This window comes from Eleutherodactylus coqui, chromosome 1 (genome assembly GCF_035609145.1).
Source record: "Eleutherodactylus coqui strain aEleCoq1 chromosome 1, aEleCoq1.hap1, whole genome shotgun sequence".
Classification (NCBI taxonomy): Eukaryota; Metazoa; Chordata; class Amphibia; order Anura; family Eleutherodactylidae; genus Eleutherodactylus; species Eleutherodactylus coqui.
Window position 1 is genome coordinate 137,993,018 of NC_089837.1, and position 16,964 is coordinate 138,009,981.

At 41.7% G+C, this 16,964-nt stretch overlaps 1 protein-coding gene across 6 annotated transcripts in view; it reads right to left on the reverse strand.

The window, feature by feature from the left end:
- The window catches only part of PHC3 (polyhomeotic homolog 3), a 63,859-nt gene that overhangs the window by 21,003 nt on the left and 25,892 nt on the right, over positions 1-16,964 (reverse strand). For all 6 annotated transcript variants that reach the window (XR_010792639.1, XR_010792638.1, XM_066600961.1 and 3 more), the window contains exons 7-10: positions 10,173-10,413; positions 6,750-7,621; positions 5,352-5,508; positions 2,076-2,320 (exon numbers count right to left, since the gene is read on the reverse strand). Coding sequence is in view for 4 of the 6 variants with exons in the window: in XM_066600961.1 (XP_066457058.1) it covers positions 2,076-2,320; positions 5,352-5,508; positions 6,750-7,621; positions 10,173-10,413 (1,515 nt within the window). In the remaining 2 variants the exon portion in view is untranslated. The remainder of the gene's footprint in view (positions 1-2,075; positions 2,321-5,351; positions 5,509-6,749; positions 7,622-10,172; positions 10,414-16,964) is intronic.

Genomic DNA, 16,964 nt, shown 5'->3' on the forward strand with positions numbered 1-16,964 from the left:
CAGGCAGCGGCTGACGGGGCCGCGGGAGGTTGGTCGGCGTGGTGCACGCGCTCGTGGGTCCGGGCGGTGACGTGGGCACGCACCTGTGAGTGCAGCTCTATGCACGAGTCCCTGGTTATGGGATTCTGCTGGGAGGTGTCGCCTCCCCCTCTCCGCCCCTGGGCAGAGGCTTCTATTTATAAGGCTGGCAGTGAGGTCCATTCACTGCCAGTTATTGGTTTCTGTTCAGTGTGCTAGCATCCTGCCTCTGTCAGTCTCCTGTTGTCAGCTTTTGCTTTATCTGCCAGGTTTTCCCATCTGCCTCGGTCTGCTTGTATTTTCTGTTGGTTTGTTCATCTGCCCTTCCTGTCGGTATTTTACCCTGTTCCATCTTGGTACGCCAGCGTCCCTCCTCGTTCCCTAGTGAGAGTAGGGACTGCCACGCAGTTGCCCACCTGGGGTTAGCCAGGAGTGGAGGCAAGTAGGCAGGTACAGGGGTTGTGGGTAAGTTCTAAGGCAACCCTGGCTGGCGTATCATCGGGTAGGATACCGTAACACATAAACTAAGCCTGAAAGGCATTCTCCCCAGAAGAACTGTTAGTTTATGGGGCTAAAAGGTGCTGACAGGTTCCCTTTATGGCATTGTGACACAGGCAAATAATCTGCCTGTCCTAATGAACACTGACAGACAATGAGCACGTTGGTCAGCACCTGTTCCTTTTGTCTACATGGGCAGATAGCCTGTACAATGGGGAAGGATGATTGTTGATACAATACTATACGCCTATCATTAGTTGGCTGTTCATCTCACAGTTTACTTGGGGAAATTTGAAGCCAAACAGAGAGCATTTTTTAAGTTTGCATAAATGGGACAAAACTCGCAAGGGAAAACCGCCCGTCTAAATGCACCCTAAGGTGGTCGCTTGGCTGACTACTGACAGCCAAGCTACTGCTGTAACAGCCAGGAACAGAGAAAACTCAAATCTAGCAGATTAACCCCATTACGTGCCACAACCAATAGTAACTCAGCATGTAAGCAGATGACAGGGGGAGGTGGCTTCTCCTGTCACCCATCGGCGCCCCGCAATTTGATTGCAAAGTACCAATAGGTTACCATGGCATCCAGAGGCCTGCCATGTAACTCAGCCTATTAGACCCCACCTCTGGAAAAGTCTAAAAGGATGGTGTCATAGACATTGTAGGATGTACTGCATAAGTAATGCAGTGTACTATCCTAGAGATTGAACAATCACATCTTCAAGTCTTTTTGAGAGTCCAAAAAAGTTCACTTAATCAGGTTTTAAAAAAAATTTCTCACAAAAACCCTTTGGAAATGCACAAAATCAAAAATAAAAACACATAACTGGTATTGCCATTTTCTAAACGACCCAAAACAATAAAAATATTGTCTTATTCATCTCACTTGGTGAATGTCATAAAATAATTTTAAAAAGTAAGGCCAAGATTGTTATTTTACTTTTGCTCAACTCAGAAAAAAATAAAAAACAATGCAGAAGCCACATGTACCTCAAACTGGTACCAGTAAAACCGGCAACTCTCCCTGCGAAAAACAAACCCTCACATAGCTCCATTGCTGGAAAAATAATAATGCTATGGGTCTTGGAATGCAGAATTAATTGCCTCATAACTCCACTCCACCCCCATTTTTAAAGAAAAAGTAGTAAACAATTAAAAAAAAATCTATATAAATATAATATTGCAGTAATTATGCTGATCCAGATAAAGTTATTTTTACCAAGTGATGAATGCTGTGAAAACAAAACCCAAAAAACAAGGGTGGAATTTCGGTGGGGTTCTTCCATCTCCCGCCCCCCAAAAATGTAATAAAATTAATAATTACTTAATAATACATTATATGTACACTAGAGTGGCGCCATTAAAAAAAAAATACAACTCGTCCAAAATCTGGTCAATAAGGGGTTAAATGTATTTTAGAATAGATGGATCCAGACATTGTTAAAGTAATTAGAATGCTGACTGCATTCAGAAAACTGGGGAATGGTGCGCTACAGAAACCAGATTTACAATACATGGTAGGTTGTGTTTTATCTCATGACTGTGATGCTTACACTTACAGGAAACGGTTCGAGGCCTTCCTGGATGACAAATCCCTCAATGACATGCGTCAGAATCTGTGGTCTCACTATGGCTTGAGGAAGCTTGCTATCCAAACCGGGAATGCTGTTAGGCTTCTGTGTACTATTGCTTCTGGTAGTAGCAGCTGGTAGAAGCAACGGAGGGGCCGGGATGGAGGCATATGAATTGTCAGACGGGAACTTAATAACTGAGGCACTAACAGAAGACACCGCTGTTGGGAGACCTGGAATGTATAAAAGTATCATTATAACAAAGTACAAGCGTGTGTTTTATCTGTATGTTACCATCTACATCTGTCTTAAGACAGGCAACAGTACATTAGTGGTACATTTGAACTGGAAACATCATCATCATCCTTATTTCCCACCCATAATAATGGAAGTTTACCTAAAGTAACAAATTACAAGTTTCACCTGGTAACAAGTACAACTGACAGCAGTATATTTTATGTAAACTTTATTTCATTGTGAGCGACGGGTCATCTCAAATCTCTCTACCTTTACAGAGGGTAAAGCTGGCCAGGTGCCTTGGATGAAACATGATCAAAAGCAGGGGCGTACATACCACCTGTCCAGCCAGTTCAACTACACAGGGACGGATTGAAGAGGGTTTGTGGGCCCGCCGCCTGCTGACTCGGTAGTTCTGCCATTCATCCATTAAAATTAAAAGTCCCAGCCATATCCCAGGGGTGGATTGGCCATTCCCTTGAAAGATTCCAGTGGGCTGCTCAAGTCTTAGGGCTGCCTGCAAATACCACCGCAGTAGCAGGCATAGTGGCTGCTATGGGCTCTCCCATGAGACCCCGGTTTACAAGGTGGCCTGGTGAGGCTACAAAATAAATAGTATATTCACCACCTTTCTTTTCCCCTGGTCTTGTCCTGCCCGACGTCTGGTTGTGAGCTCACATGATACGGTATGAGATCGATGTGGCCAATCCCTGGCCTCAGCGTTCACATGTGACCGCAACCCGAAAGTCAGGAAGGCATGACTCACTACAGCGGGGCAGCTGGAGTGCAAAGAAGCAGAGTATACTATTTTTTATTTTACAGCATAGTAGGGATCAAAGGGGGCATTTTTACTGATGGGGCAAAAAGTGGGAGCATTATTACTGACAGAAACAACACAGCAGATCATTATTATTGACAGAGGGCAACAATGGGGAGCCCTATTACTGACTGCAGCATTAAGGGCATTTTTAATCATGGTGCAATAAGGGGCAGCATTATTACTAAAGAAGGCATTAAACAGAGGCATTATTACTCATTTGGACATTCTTGTGTTGGGTCTAATGGCTGAATAGAGGCACTACAGTTAAGGAGATTGTGTAGAAGTGTGAAAAACATAGGGAGCATTCTGGAAAGTTGAGGAGCCAAAGATGTTTATTTGTAACATTCTGCAGAAAAGAGCTGCAGACGGTAGAAGTTGTCATGGTGATCTGGGCCAGATGGAGAGGATAAGGGAATATAAACAAACACAGTCAGAGGGAACATCACCCGTGATCACTGGATATAACTGTAATCACTTACACGGTCTGCAGAGCACCTGAATATCTACCACTATAAGATCGATGTATAGGGATGAAATATTGGTCTTTTTATGCATTTTGTAAGTAACAGTATGGTAGTATTATGTGGTCATAGTGAAGGGGTATTATTTGGCCTTCATATAGTATTATTGGTAATATTGGTCTCTTTATAGTGTTTTTTCAGCATTGCTATGATGGTATGTATTACTAGTATTCTATTACTATGGAGTGGTAATATGTGATCACAGTGTGGTCTTTCGATTTGTAGAGTTTTTTTTTTATTAACAAAGTGTGTTTTTATCTGCATGTATATATTTCATTAATTTGTTGGGTGGAGTGGGGTAAGGAGGGGGGACCTTCTTTGCACAGGGGCAACCTGCACTCTTTGTCCGCCCCTGGTTTAAAGGACTGATTTCAACCATTTTGGGACAATAACCAACTAATGCCTGTCAAAACATTACATAAGCAGTGCAAAAGATAGCCCTATATGTCACAGAAAAAAAACACAGCAAAAATAATTTTGATAGCTAAAAGGAAAAAAAATAGGGTAGTAAAACCGCCAAATGGGTAAAATCCCTAAGAAGTGTCTGGTCCTTAAGGTACAAAACAGCCTGTTTCTTAAGGGGTTAAATCAAGTTTTGTTCTATGAGCAATGCGGTCTAAAAGTAAGTTTAGTAACTTATGTAGGGCAACCTGAAATGTTCACATACTTGGTTCCACTGATGCTGCAGTAAAGAGATTTCATTTTACTACATAAAGAATTTAACCTTTTCTTCTCCAATATAGATCAGTTTAGTTATAACATGTAATAACTCCATAACATGAAACTTGTTCTACTGTGCACTGACGTTCAGCAATGTTAATAATGGATGTTTTATTATTAATGCCATGGACCAGAAACATCAGTGAATCACAATCCCCATCTTGCTTAGACCCGATGCAATATACGTTTCTCCCTACCTAATAAATAACCCCATCACCAATAAGGTGCAGGAAATTCCATCACCTTGCTATAGGGTTTCTACCCGCTCTACTGGTGATTGTATCTTCTGCAGTTATTTGCAACAAAGGTAAGAGTTCCGCAGGGCAGAATATTTAAGCCTTTCCAATCCAATTTGTATCCTGGTTTTCCTAGGGGGCTTACTCTTTCTGCCATTATACAACGGCGCTATATGCTGGCTAAAGCCAGTACTGCCTGAGGTGACACATTGGATAGGCTCCGACAGCAGAGAGGCTGGCAATATACAGTAAGAGAACCTTGACGGAGGTCTTCCAAAATTGGAGCTGTACAGCCTTAAATCATAATGTCTTTAGACGTCAAACAGTGGATTGGAAGGGGTTAAATTCAGGTGTGCCTTACCCTCTGTCAATGCTTTTTAGTTCTGTGTTCCTTCAGCAGTAACACCCTGCTCTGTTGACCCCAAATACACAGCAGTCAATCCAATCTATGGATCTCTAAAGTGACTCCTCATACATATTCCTGTACATAACAAGATTAAACAGTATGAAAATAGTCATTGTTTATATTTTGGGAAACGATGCGGAACCCCAAAATAAATTATATATTTTTTTCCATTTCGTTACAAAACAACTAATATTCACCAGTAGTCCTAGAAAATAGGATGGACCTTTCCCGAGGCTAAAGGGACCGATCCTGATGTGCTAATTACTGATTGGTATCCGTGTACGGATTTCCCAAATACCAAGCAATATGCATAGCTATTTTTACCTTGCATGATATGATCTACAGGAAGCTCCTCTCCACTCCCTAAAGGGAGTGCGGGGGGAGACAGCGTCGGAGGTGTGGGCGTCTGACTAATTACACGTACACATTCTTGTTGCTCCATTGGCACTTCTTCGGGACACAAATTTTCTACTTGGTAGACCTAATAGGAGAAAACATTGGCTAGAATCATTTCATGTGTCCTTGGGAACAACGCAGCTATCAAAACATTTCCTTTATTTTTTTTCTCACAATTCAAACCCTGGCCAACATTTGCAAGAGAAAGGACAACAAAAACACATTCAGTAAATTGAAAGGAGAATTTTAAAATGAATATGCCCACATTGAAAAGGCAAAGGTATCCAACTTTATTCTGTAGCCTAAACCTAGAAGATACATGAATTCAAGCACAATAGGTGAAATTCCAATTGTTATGCCCGGCAGACATGGGCATCGTTCTCTGAATCTGTGATTGCCTTTTTCCCCAGCACATCCATGGTTAAATTGGTTCGTCGTCTTCCACCCAGCTACAGATTGTTTGTCATCTCTTTACCACTATATAGAGGCCTCAGACCTGACAGCCTCTGCTGCAGTGTTGGTGTAGGAGTCCTCTCATGCATGCACATGGCGCAGCTGCTCCTAGTGTTCCTGTGTTTACAATTGGTGATGGTCTTCAGTTTGCTCAGTACTTCCAGATTGGTCCTGAACTTGCTCACTCCTTGGTTCTGCAGACGGTGTGGTATTATCTAACTTCCTGGTGACCAGTCCTTACAGGGTTAATCAGTGCCTAGGTTCCCGCACAGGGCAGCCCTTGTCAGGGCGAATTCGCTGCTGTTGATAGGCAGGGACTTTTCATTTCCTACTTCAGATCCCCTGGTCAGCATTGCATTCCAAGCCACACCTCCAGCGGTGAGCATCCAGGTTTCCATAGTCGGCTGTCTGCCCTGCCGGTCTGATCCATCTACTGGTTGGGTGGCACAGCGAATCCACATTAAATCCCTCACACCAATTATTATACTTGCAATACCTCTGGCTTTCTGGGAGCTGGAAAAGTTACTATACAGTGTTTCTTGGTGACAGTAACAACATAGTACTCAGAAAGGATAACATCTGCGTCAGAGGCCCCATCTCTATTGCAAAGCTAATACTGCAGCACGCTGCGCAACATGCAACATCCAGTACTGCTTGCTTCAGTCATTGGACAGAGCATGAAAACAAAATGCCAAACATTGTTTTATATTTGCTACAATTGTTTAATGGAAGTTTCACTCGAAATCTGCTGCACCTGTTTGGGATTAAAAAGTCTAATATTCGTATATTATTTACTATACAATAAAAAAAAAAGGAATGGTTTAGTTTCCTGTTTTCCCACTGTTTCAAGATATAAGCATCATGCTAGCTTACCATTGGTGAATCCACTTGTGCTGGTGGTATGTGCAACTTTACTGCAACTGTTTGAGGTGGTGGAAGTGTCTGGAAAGGCAGCTGAACAAGCGCTTCTGCAGCAGGAAGTTCTTCTTCTGTAAGTAATGCATTCTGCACCAGAACCTGGCCTGGTGTCAAGATTTCTGGCTGTACTGATATGGTCTGCATGGACTGTAGAGGCAATGACTGGAGCTGGGAAGGCGGAGATGCACGCAAAATTGGAGAGTTTGCTACTGGTGGTGGCAACGACTGGAGTGATGACTGCATTGGGTCCATAGGAGACATTAACTGGTGTGCATTGGACACTATTGTCTGCTGATGCGATGATCCAGTATGGCTTCCTGGAGTCATTGTACATGAAGAATGTGTTGGAATAACCACTTGTGGTGATGGATGCAATGTGCTTTGTAGCTGTGCATTTTCTCTGGATGGAAGTGGTGACTGTACAAGCAAAGGCGGCTGAGAATGCAGAAGGGCTTGTGGGTGAATAATGATAGTTGGTGACTGACAAGGGGACTGCGCTGGCGAAGGTGACACTACTACAGATTGCTGAGCAGCGTGTGAGAGCGTTGGAGATGGAGGCGGAGGAGTTGGGGCTGGGGTACTGTGGTGTGAATGAGCACTGCTAGGGAGGGACAGGAATGTGGGGCTCTGAATTGGCACACACTGTTGGGCAGATGGAGACTCTAAGGCTGGGTTATGTAAGGTAATGGTTTGAATCTGATGCCGATGCTGTATCTGCTGCTGCTGTTGCAATATCATTTGGTGATGTGGCAGCTTTGGTGGATCTGGGTGAAGTTGGATTGTTGAGCGTTTAACCAAAGAGTGTGGCTGGACCGACGAGTACGATACTGTGAAAAAAAAATTGTAAAATGTACATTCAGCAACTTAATGAATATTGTGAAAAACTGCTTAACAACAAGATTTCAATGTTCACTGGAAATCATTTCACTGCGGCTACAATCAGTGGATCATTTAGGACATGTGGTACTTATCCCACTGGAAATTCTGCGTTATTGACTGGCTGAGATTGGCTGACACCGCGCTGAGTTAGCCAATCAGAGCATTAGCTTTCTGGAGGCGGGGTATTCAAGCCCCGCATACAAAAAGCAATGCTCTGTCGGCATGGAGAAGGGAGCAACAGCCTGCAGCAGTGCCGCTGGAGGAGAGTATTTATTTTTTCTTTTCTACAGCATATTCCCGTCGTATAAGACTTTGGAGAAGATCTTCCTGGGTTAAAAAGTAGTCTTATACGCCAGAAAATACGGTTTCTTAAAAGACTTTAAGAACTTAATTTTGTAGAGCCTGAAGGAGAAAAGGGAGAGGGCAACATGATCAAAACCATTAAAAATGATAAAGGTATAAATAAGGGTCAGGTAGGAAGTCTTTTAATTGGGAAGATAAACACTAGAATAAGAGGGCACAATCTAAGATTAGTTGGGGGGAAAACTCAGAACCAACATCAGAAAATATTTTTTTTACTGAAAGAGCAGTGAATGATTGCAACAAACTTCCAGCAGACATGGTTGGAACATTATGAATCTCTTTAGAGTGTATATGAAAAGAGAAGGAAAAAAACAGCACAATACATAACATGCGCACACCCAAAGTGAAAAAACAAATATATACTTTATTAACAAACACACTGAAAAACAAGCATAAAAACATGTAAAAGCAAAAAACCAATATAGCGCAGAAAAGTCTGAGGAACCTATCTGCATGTAGTGATATGCCTGGAGATTTTATCCTGTGCAGACTTTTTGGTTATTTGGGCTATACCTTTTTTTCTCTCCCTGGCAGCATCCCGGCCTGTTTGGTAATTGTTTATATTTCTTAATACTGGATGTCATATTATTTTGCAAAATTATTATTTTTTTGTTATTTAGGCATCTGTTTATGCTTGAACTTTATTTTCTAATATATATTTTAATATATTTTTAATTTTTTTTTTTAATACAATATTTTCTATATATCCTTTAAATTATATAATTTATAGGATATATGTTGGTTACATTATAGATACTTGTTATATATATATATATATATATATATATATATATATATATATATATATATATATATATATATAGGATATATGTTGATCCACAATTGGGAGTTCAGCCTTTATTTTTGTTGATTGTTTGATATATCACTGGTTGCACAGACTTTTCTGCTCCTTATTGTAAGGGCAGTATAGATTTTTTTTTTTGCTTTTAATAATTTTTATGCTTGTTTTTCAGTGTATTTCTCAGTAAAGTATACATTTGGGTTTTTTTTCATTTTAGGTGTGCGTTTTTTATGTAGTGTGTTGTTTTTTTCCTTTTTTTGTTATATGTAGTCTCATTGACACAATAGCAGCCCCCCTCTTGTTTATTGTGGTGCCCACTTTTTTTTTTCTTTTTCTTGGTTCTCTTTAGAATGTGGTATCATGTGCTGCTTTTTGAGACCCTCTAACCTTCTGGCTGTTACAATGTCTGGGTGTGACCAATGAAACTCAATTTAGTAGCTAAAGTGGCAGTTACTTTTTCACATAGGGCCAGGTAGGGGTGAACAGCGATTTCCTTCAGTAAATGAAGTCATCCTTTGAAAACAGCACTGTATTAGGTAACAGCGAAGGCAGAGTAAACTACTAAAGACATAAAAGTAGATCACCCAAAGATCATCTCTTTCATCTGCCCATTATACTGTAAGTGTATTGTACAACAACTTCTGTTACAGGGAACCTGTCATGTTGAACTTTCAGTCCAATATGTTGGCAGCAGATTATAGAGCAGGAGGAACTTAGAAGATTGATGTATTGAAAGCTTTTCTACAAAACTAGGAAGGAATTTCTGAAAGCACTTTGCTAAAAACCTGGCATAAAATGTCAGAGGTTTTTACATCTTCTGCCTTATTACACCATCTTTGTCACATTTCCAAAAAGTGGCCAAGGTTTAGTAAAAAAGATGGGGCCACATCAGACCAAAGTTACTCTATTTTATGCCAGAAAACAGCGTAAATTATATCGCAAATCTATGTCAGTCCGCCTCTTAAGAAATGTGTCACATTTTACTCTAGTGGGCACTGCACCAGGATCAGAATACGAAACGCCAGTCTTAGGCATATATAGACCTCTGCTTAGCTACTGTATGCTCAACGTGACAGGTTTCCTTTAATGGAGATACATTTTGGGAGTATTCCAGTTTCAGCAAGTAAAGGTAATTCACTGTATAGTAAAAGTATTAAAGTGTAAGTATTCCAACCAACTTCTTGTGTCAATTCCTCACAGTTTTCAAGATCTCTGCTTGATTTCATTGAACAGAAATAGTTTGAGCTATTAGATTTGTAAATGCTCACTCTTAAGGTGTATTATGGTTTCACACTCAAAAGCATGAAAAAGAAAAAGATACTACTAAAACATGCCTGGTGCAAGCAGCTGATGCAAACTTGCTGTTCGTGTCACGGCTGTGCAGCGGGACTCTGATCCAGGGCTCTCTCCTCTACGGGTTGCCTCATAGGAGTCAGTGTGTATGGTTTTGGAACTTGTTACAGTAGTCTTGTGACACATAGCGAGGGGCTGGTCATGGTTATTTATTTTTGGAGGACTGTTTTGTGGGCATGATATTTCCAATATTGGTGGGCTCCGCAGCGTTAAATTCTGAACCTAAGCAAAAGCATACAGTATACTAATCAGAAACTCATTCTTTAAAACAACTGATAAAATCAAAATACAGTGAAAACCTTCTGAAAAGATCATATTAACCAGACCAGATTGACTGCGACAGATTTATACATAATGGAATACAAACATAGAATGGTAGAGTTGAAAGGGACCTCCATGGTCATCTGGTCCAACCTCCTGCTCAGTGCAGGATTCACTAAATCATCCCAGACATTTGTCCAAACTTTGTTTGAACACTTCCATTGAAAGAGAACTCACCAGTTCCTGTGGCAACCTGTTCCACTCATTGATCACCCTCACTGTCAGAAAGTTTTTTCTAATATCTAATCTATGTCTCCTCCCTTTCAGTTTCATCCCATTGCTTCTGGTCTTTCCTTGTACAGATGAGAATAGGGCTGATCCCTCTGCACAGTGACAGCCCTTCAGATATTTGTAGACAGCTATTAAGTCTCCTCTGAGCCTTCTTTTTTGCAAGCTAAACATTCCCAGATCCTTTAACCGTTCCTCATAGGACATGGTTTGCAGATCGCTGATCATCTTGGTAACTCTTCTCTGATCTAGCTCCATTTTGTCTGTCTTTTTTTTAAATTGGGGAGCCCAGAACTAGACACAGTATTCCAGATGAGGTCTGACTAAGGCCCCCTGCACATGGGCAGAAATTCCGTGGCGGGATTTTCCGCAGAATTTCCGCCCGTGAAAGCTGTCATAGGATTGCATTAGATAACGCTGATTTGTCCGCATAAAAAAAACAGACACGTGGAAAACAAATTGCGGCATGTTCTGTTTCTGTGCGGGTCTCGCAGAGGCCCACACAGAAATTTCAGTGGTGACGGGCCGGCTCCTCTATGCGCACGCACCGGCTGGGTGGCAGCCGGCACATAGTGCAGAGAGGAGACGCCGAGAGCAGGTAAGCCGCAGGGCTGTGCCAGGGCACGGGTCCACATCCCACTGCGAGAATTCTTGCAGTGGGATCCGACCTGGCTGTTTGCAGGCGGCCTGAGGAAGATTACAGGGGAATAATTACCTCACGTGACCTAGACTCTATGCTTCTCCTAATACATCCCAGAATTGTGTTTACCTTTTTTACTACTGCATCACACTGTTGACTCATGTTCAGTCTATGATCTATTAGTATGTCCAAGTCTTTTTCACATGTGCTGCTGCTTAGCTGAATTCCTCCCATTCTGTATGTGCTTTTTTCATGTTTCCTGCCCAGATGTAGAACTTTGCATTTCTCTTTGTTAGATACTACTCTGTTAGTCGCTGCCCACTGTTCAATGCTTGTGTGAAGCATTTTGAATCCTCTCTCTCTCTGCCCTAGTGTTAGTTATCCCTCCTAGCTTTGCATTATCTGCAAATTTGATCAGCTTCCCCTCAATTTCCTCAAGACCATTTCTAAAAATTTTTAAGAACTGTGCTCAGGACAGAGCCTTGTGGTACCCCACTTGAAGCATCCTTGCAATTGTATGTGCAGCCATTTATGACTATTATATACTCTATTTATATTTGTCCATGAAGTTTAGTCTTTCCTAACTAGACTCCCGTTAATCCAGAGGAGAAAAACATGATTGCTGGGTCAATTTTCCAGACTAATAATACCAGTAATCAACCACCCATATCAATATTCACCCCCGACCATGCTATCAGAGCAGTACTGTCGGTAAGGCCAGCACCTCTACGCTGTCACAGTGATAATTGTAAATGCCCAATGCTCATACAGTTCACCTCTGTAAAATTTATAGACCCAATTCTATGCATTATCACATCTGATTTGTGGATAAAAAATACCATAACAATAATGCACTGATTAGTCTCTGCTCAGACTGCGAGATCTGGATGCCCTTTCTTTACAGTGACTGTAATTCAGCAAGCTATAACTAGTGCCAGGAAAATAATATTTCCTGTCAGAACTTTTCAGATCATAGCAGGAAGTAGCTGTACGCTACTAAAAAACACCTCCAGCAAAAAGCACTGGGCCATCATAAAAACAGCAAAACATTAATTTTTATATTTCCTCAAAAAACAGACACTTAATACTGTCGTATTATAATATATGAGAAGTGTATGGTGTTGTTACGGTGGCACTGCAGCATGGTATTAGTTGGGCACTATAATGTTTTGAGATTTCATGACCGTATGGAGGTATTATGTGGCACGATATAGTGGTTTTGCTAAGGATGTGACAGCAAATAACATGGAGGATAGGGGCAAGTTTGCCCTGGCAGATCTATCCTCACAAACCCAGTGATGGTGGTTTGGATCCACACCATGTCTGTATGACAGCAGTGAACTTTGTAAAAGAGGAAAAATCTTGAGATTACCATTACACAACAGTCTCTCCCCACTAGACTTTTGGGAATGCTTACACATATAGTAGAGCCTTTAACGTAATGTCCTTTCACACCGCCCGAATATCAGGTCCGAACGTTCCCCTAAATATTTATCTGCCTGGCAATGAGGGTGTATAAAAGGACCAATGATCAGCCATTGAACAAGCGAAAGATCGTTCAACAACTGACCGTTTTGTTTCAGCCTAATTAGTCGCCAATTGCGTGGACATCTTGCTGTGTGAATTGGAGGCATGCAGCTGGCCTATGGGAACGAATTATTGGAATAATGATCATTCGACCCCATAAATCAATTCTCAGCCTGTGTGAATGAAAAAAGTTAAACAAGTTCCAATCGGTGCTCATTACATCAGGCCAAGAATTTGGCTCAAGTAAAAGGATCATTAAAAGCCATCTGGTGGCTTGTCAAATTAAAAACAGCAAAAAAACTTGACATTGTCAAAGATTTTGGACTGTTATTTTAGTATATAAATGGCCTTTGAAAGATATGAAAAACAGCTTAATTAGTTGGTCTCCTCTAATTCTCCCCTTTCCTGCTTCTGGAAAAGTTTTCTAGCAGATCCTACAACATGGCTCCAAGGATTTGCAATCCGAATTTATTATATGGATGTTTCATGGAGTTGAGACGTATGGTATTCCACATCTAACCCGCAAACCATTTTATATGGACCTATCATGACAAAATAGGAAAGGTCCTTCCTCAAGCTGTAGGAATGAAGATGAAAGCCCAACACTTACTGCATATATTCTTTCAATGATGCTAAAAAGCCTGGTCTAAACCACAGAAAGCCCCAGATCCATTATCCACCTGGTTCTATAAACTCTGTCAGGAAGTGTTCCCCCGGTTACAGTCAAACTTAAGTCTCATGTCCACGGCACGAGCGGATTCTGTGCAGGCAATCGTACACAGAATCCATCCATGCCCGCAGCCAGTGAGCCCTGCTTACCCGCATTAACCTGGCAGCGGTGTCCGCACGGATCCCTCCAATTCTGGGTACGGTGTTCTGTACATGGTCCTCCGTTGGACATGCACAGTGCAGTTTTGTTTTTTAAAAATCTCCTGCTGTTTCCGCGGATTCGCATCACGACCGCAGTGTCAGCCGCGGATGAGCCGCGGATCAGACGGCTTCCATTGACTTAAATGGAAGCCATCCGTGTGGGATCCCCACAAAAATGGAGCGCGCTATAATTTGTTTTCCAGACTAAAATATCCGCAAATCAAATCCGCATGTTTTAATCCATTTGCGGACGCCCATGCATCTCTGTGGGCGTCTTGATTTGCAGGTGCCCCGCACAGATTCCACAAATCAAATTTGCCCGTGGACATTGGGCCTTAGAGGCGGCCACGAAAATTGCCAGCTTATGCCTGACAAGTCATATGATTTTGACCTATTTCTCACAGCTTAAGTAGTTTTGTTCAAAGTTGCTCCTGTAGGCAGTTTGGAACTTGGTAGTGGATGCTATAACAGAGAGGAGACCATCTTTATGCATTATGCACTTCTAATATTGATATGACTTAAAGGGGTTGTCCCGCGAAACAAAGTTGGGGTATACACTTCTGTATGGCCATATTAATGCACTTTGTAATGTACATTGTGCATTAATTATGAGCCATACAGAAGTTATTCACTTACCTGTTCCGTTGCTAGCGTCCTCGTCTCCATGGTGCCGTCTAATCGCCCGATTAGACGCGCTGGTGCAGTCCGGTCTTCTTTCTTCTGAATGGGGCCGCTCGTGCCGGAGAGCGGCTCCTCGTAGCTCCGCCCCGTCACGTGTGCCGATTCCAGCCAATCAGGAGGCTGGAATCGGCAATGGACCGCACAGAAGACCTGCGGTCCACCGAGGGTGAAGATCCCGGCGGCCATCTTCGCAAGGTAAGTAAGAAGTCACCGGAGCGCGGGGATTCAGGTAAGCACTATCCGTTTTTTGTTTTTTTTAACCCCTGCATCGGGTTTGTCTCGCGCCGAACGGGGGATCTATTGAAAAAAAAAAAAACCCGTTTCGGCGCGGGACAACCCCTTTAAGATATTTTTAACCCCTTATTGACTGCCATATTGTGCCTTTACAGTGGCCATTCATGGTACTTCTTCTGATAGGCCGCCTTTCTACTATAGCAATTCAGAAGAAGTTAGACTGCTTCAATACCAATTCGTAAGACTACCAACACAAGATTGAGCGCAATATTGTGCTCCTAAACATGTAATTTACCCACGCGTGCGAGGCATTTTTCCTTGAAAAATGCCTCGCATAGCATGTGCGAAATTCCAATCCTTTCGTGCTAGTTTCACGTACGATAGAGGATTTGAAGTGTTTCCTACTGATTTCAATAGGAAACCTCACATCGCATGGCATGTGAAAGCCATGGAATGCATTAAAGGTCCCATTGGAATCAATGGGTGATGCTTTCCGAGGATCGCAAAGAGATAAGACATGCTGTGATCTTTTCCTGCACCGCAATGTGGAAAAACATCGCTCGAATATATGACTTCATTCAAGAGAATGGGGTTCATAATCGCATCTCACAAAGCACAAATCTCGCATGTGATTCATGGCCACGTGAAAGCGGCCTTATTTTGTTACTAACAGCCTAGGCATTGGATAGTGATAGAAGACCTTAGTCTTGTCTAATGAAGAGAACGTAGCTAACAGTATTGTTAGTTAAAGTAAGTGGATAGCCAACGCCTCTCCTCCAGTCAACAAATAGTCACGTAGTCGGTACCGGTGATGTGAGGAGTCACAAGTGGCCAATCTACCATTCACAAATGGCAGAGTGACACACTCAATACCACAGCTATTGGCTGCATTCTCTTCATGAGATACACTATAACCATATTGGTTTCCAATTATGCTGACTACAGATTCTAAGCTGCTTGTAGCTCCCGCCCTCAATCTATAACCGCCCATGACATCATCACAGGGTGATAAAGGATTCTGTGTCAGCTGGAGGACAAATAATGGCCTGTGAGACTGTAATGTACAGGTGGCTTTGTTGAGTGGCTGGAGGCAGGGTCTACTAGGCCTGTCATTGAGAAAAATGACAATTGGCGGTAATACACTGCACTATATAAATAGTGTAGTGTATTATCTAAGCAATCAAATGATCGCATGTTCAGGTCCCCTTGCGGAGTAAATACATGTAGTTAAAAAAGTTTCCCACATTAAGAATTGACGTTAAAAAAAATGAAAATTGAAAATTTCCTTTGCATGTTGTAGGGTACTTTTTCTATTATTGCTCCTCATGAAAATTAAAAGTTTGGGGCAAAACCCATGTATTGTTTGAAAATTCATCAAACACAGAGATCAAAATGCTCACTACACCCCTTGAGGAATTCCTTGAGGAGTGTAGTTTCCAAAATGGAGTCTCTTCAGGGTGGTTGGGACTGTATAACCTCAGGTTGCTCTGCAAATGCAACGTGGCGGCTGAAAATTACTCCAATAGAATTTGCGCTCCTTGCCTTCTAAACACTGCTAGGTGCCCAGACAGCAATTTATGTCCACATAAGGTGCATTCTGGTACTCAGGAATACCCAGGAGTAAATGCCGAGTTCTGTTTATCTGTTAACTCCCACTATGGTGCAAAATTGGTTTACAAATTTAAAATCAGCAAGAAAGATACAATGAAGTCGTCATCTCCACTCTTATCCCTAACAGGTTAACAAACTACGTACATGCAGTTTTTAATACTCTGAGGTGTTCAGCTTTTAAAATGGGTAATTTATGAGGGGTTCCTAATCTATAGGCCCTGAAAGCAACTTCAAGACTGAAATGGTCTTTAAAATTGATTTGGTTAATGTTTTTGAAAATTTAAAAAATTTCTTTGAAAGAAACAAGTTTTGCAACATCCTGAAAAAAACAAAGGACACTTACAAAATGATGTCAATGTAAATGTGGACATATGGTAACTAATATTTATTTAGTAACCATTTTGTGTGCTATGACTGTTTTACAAGCAGAACATTTCAAACTTTGAAAAATGCTAATTTTTCCATTATTTTTTTCCCAACATTTTAGATCTTTTTAAGTACAGCGTATCAGAAAAAACAAGTCAGAATCAATTGAATAAGTAAAAGAATTCGAAGGCTATTACCACAATGTCAGATTTGAAAAATAGGGCTGTGTGTCTATATACCATGCTACACTTTCTCCAGTATTGGTAAAATCATAAATGTGTAACTTGCAGTCTTA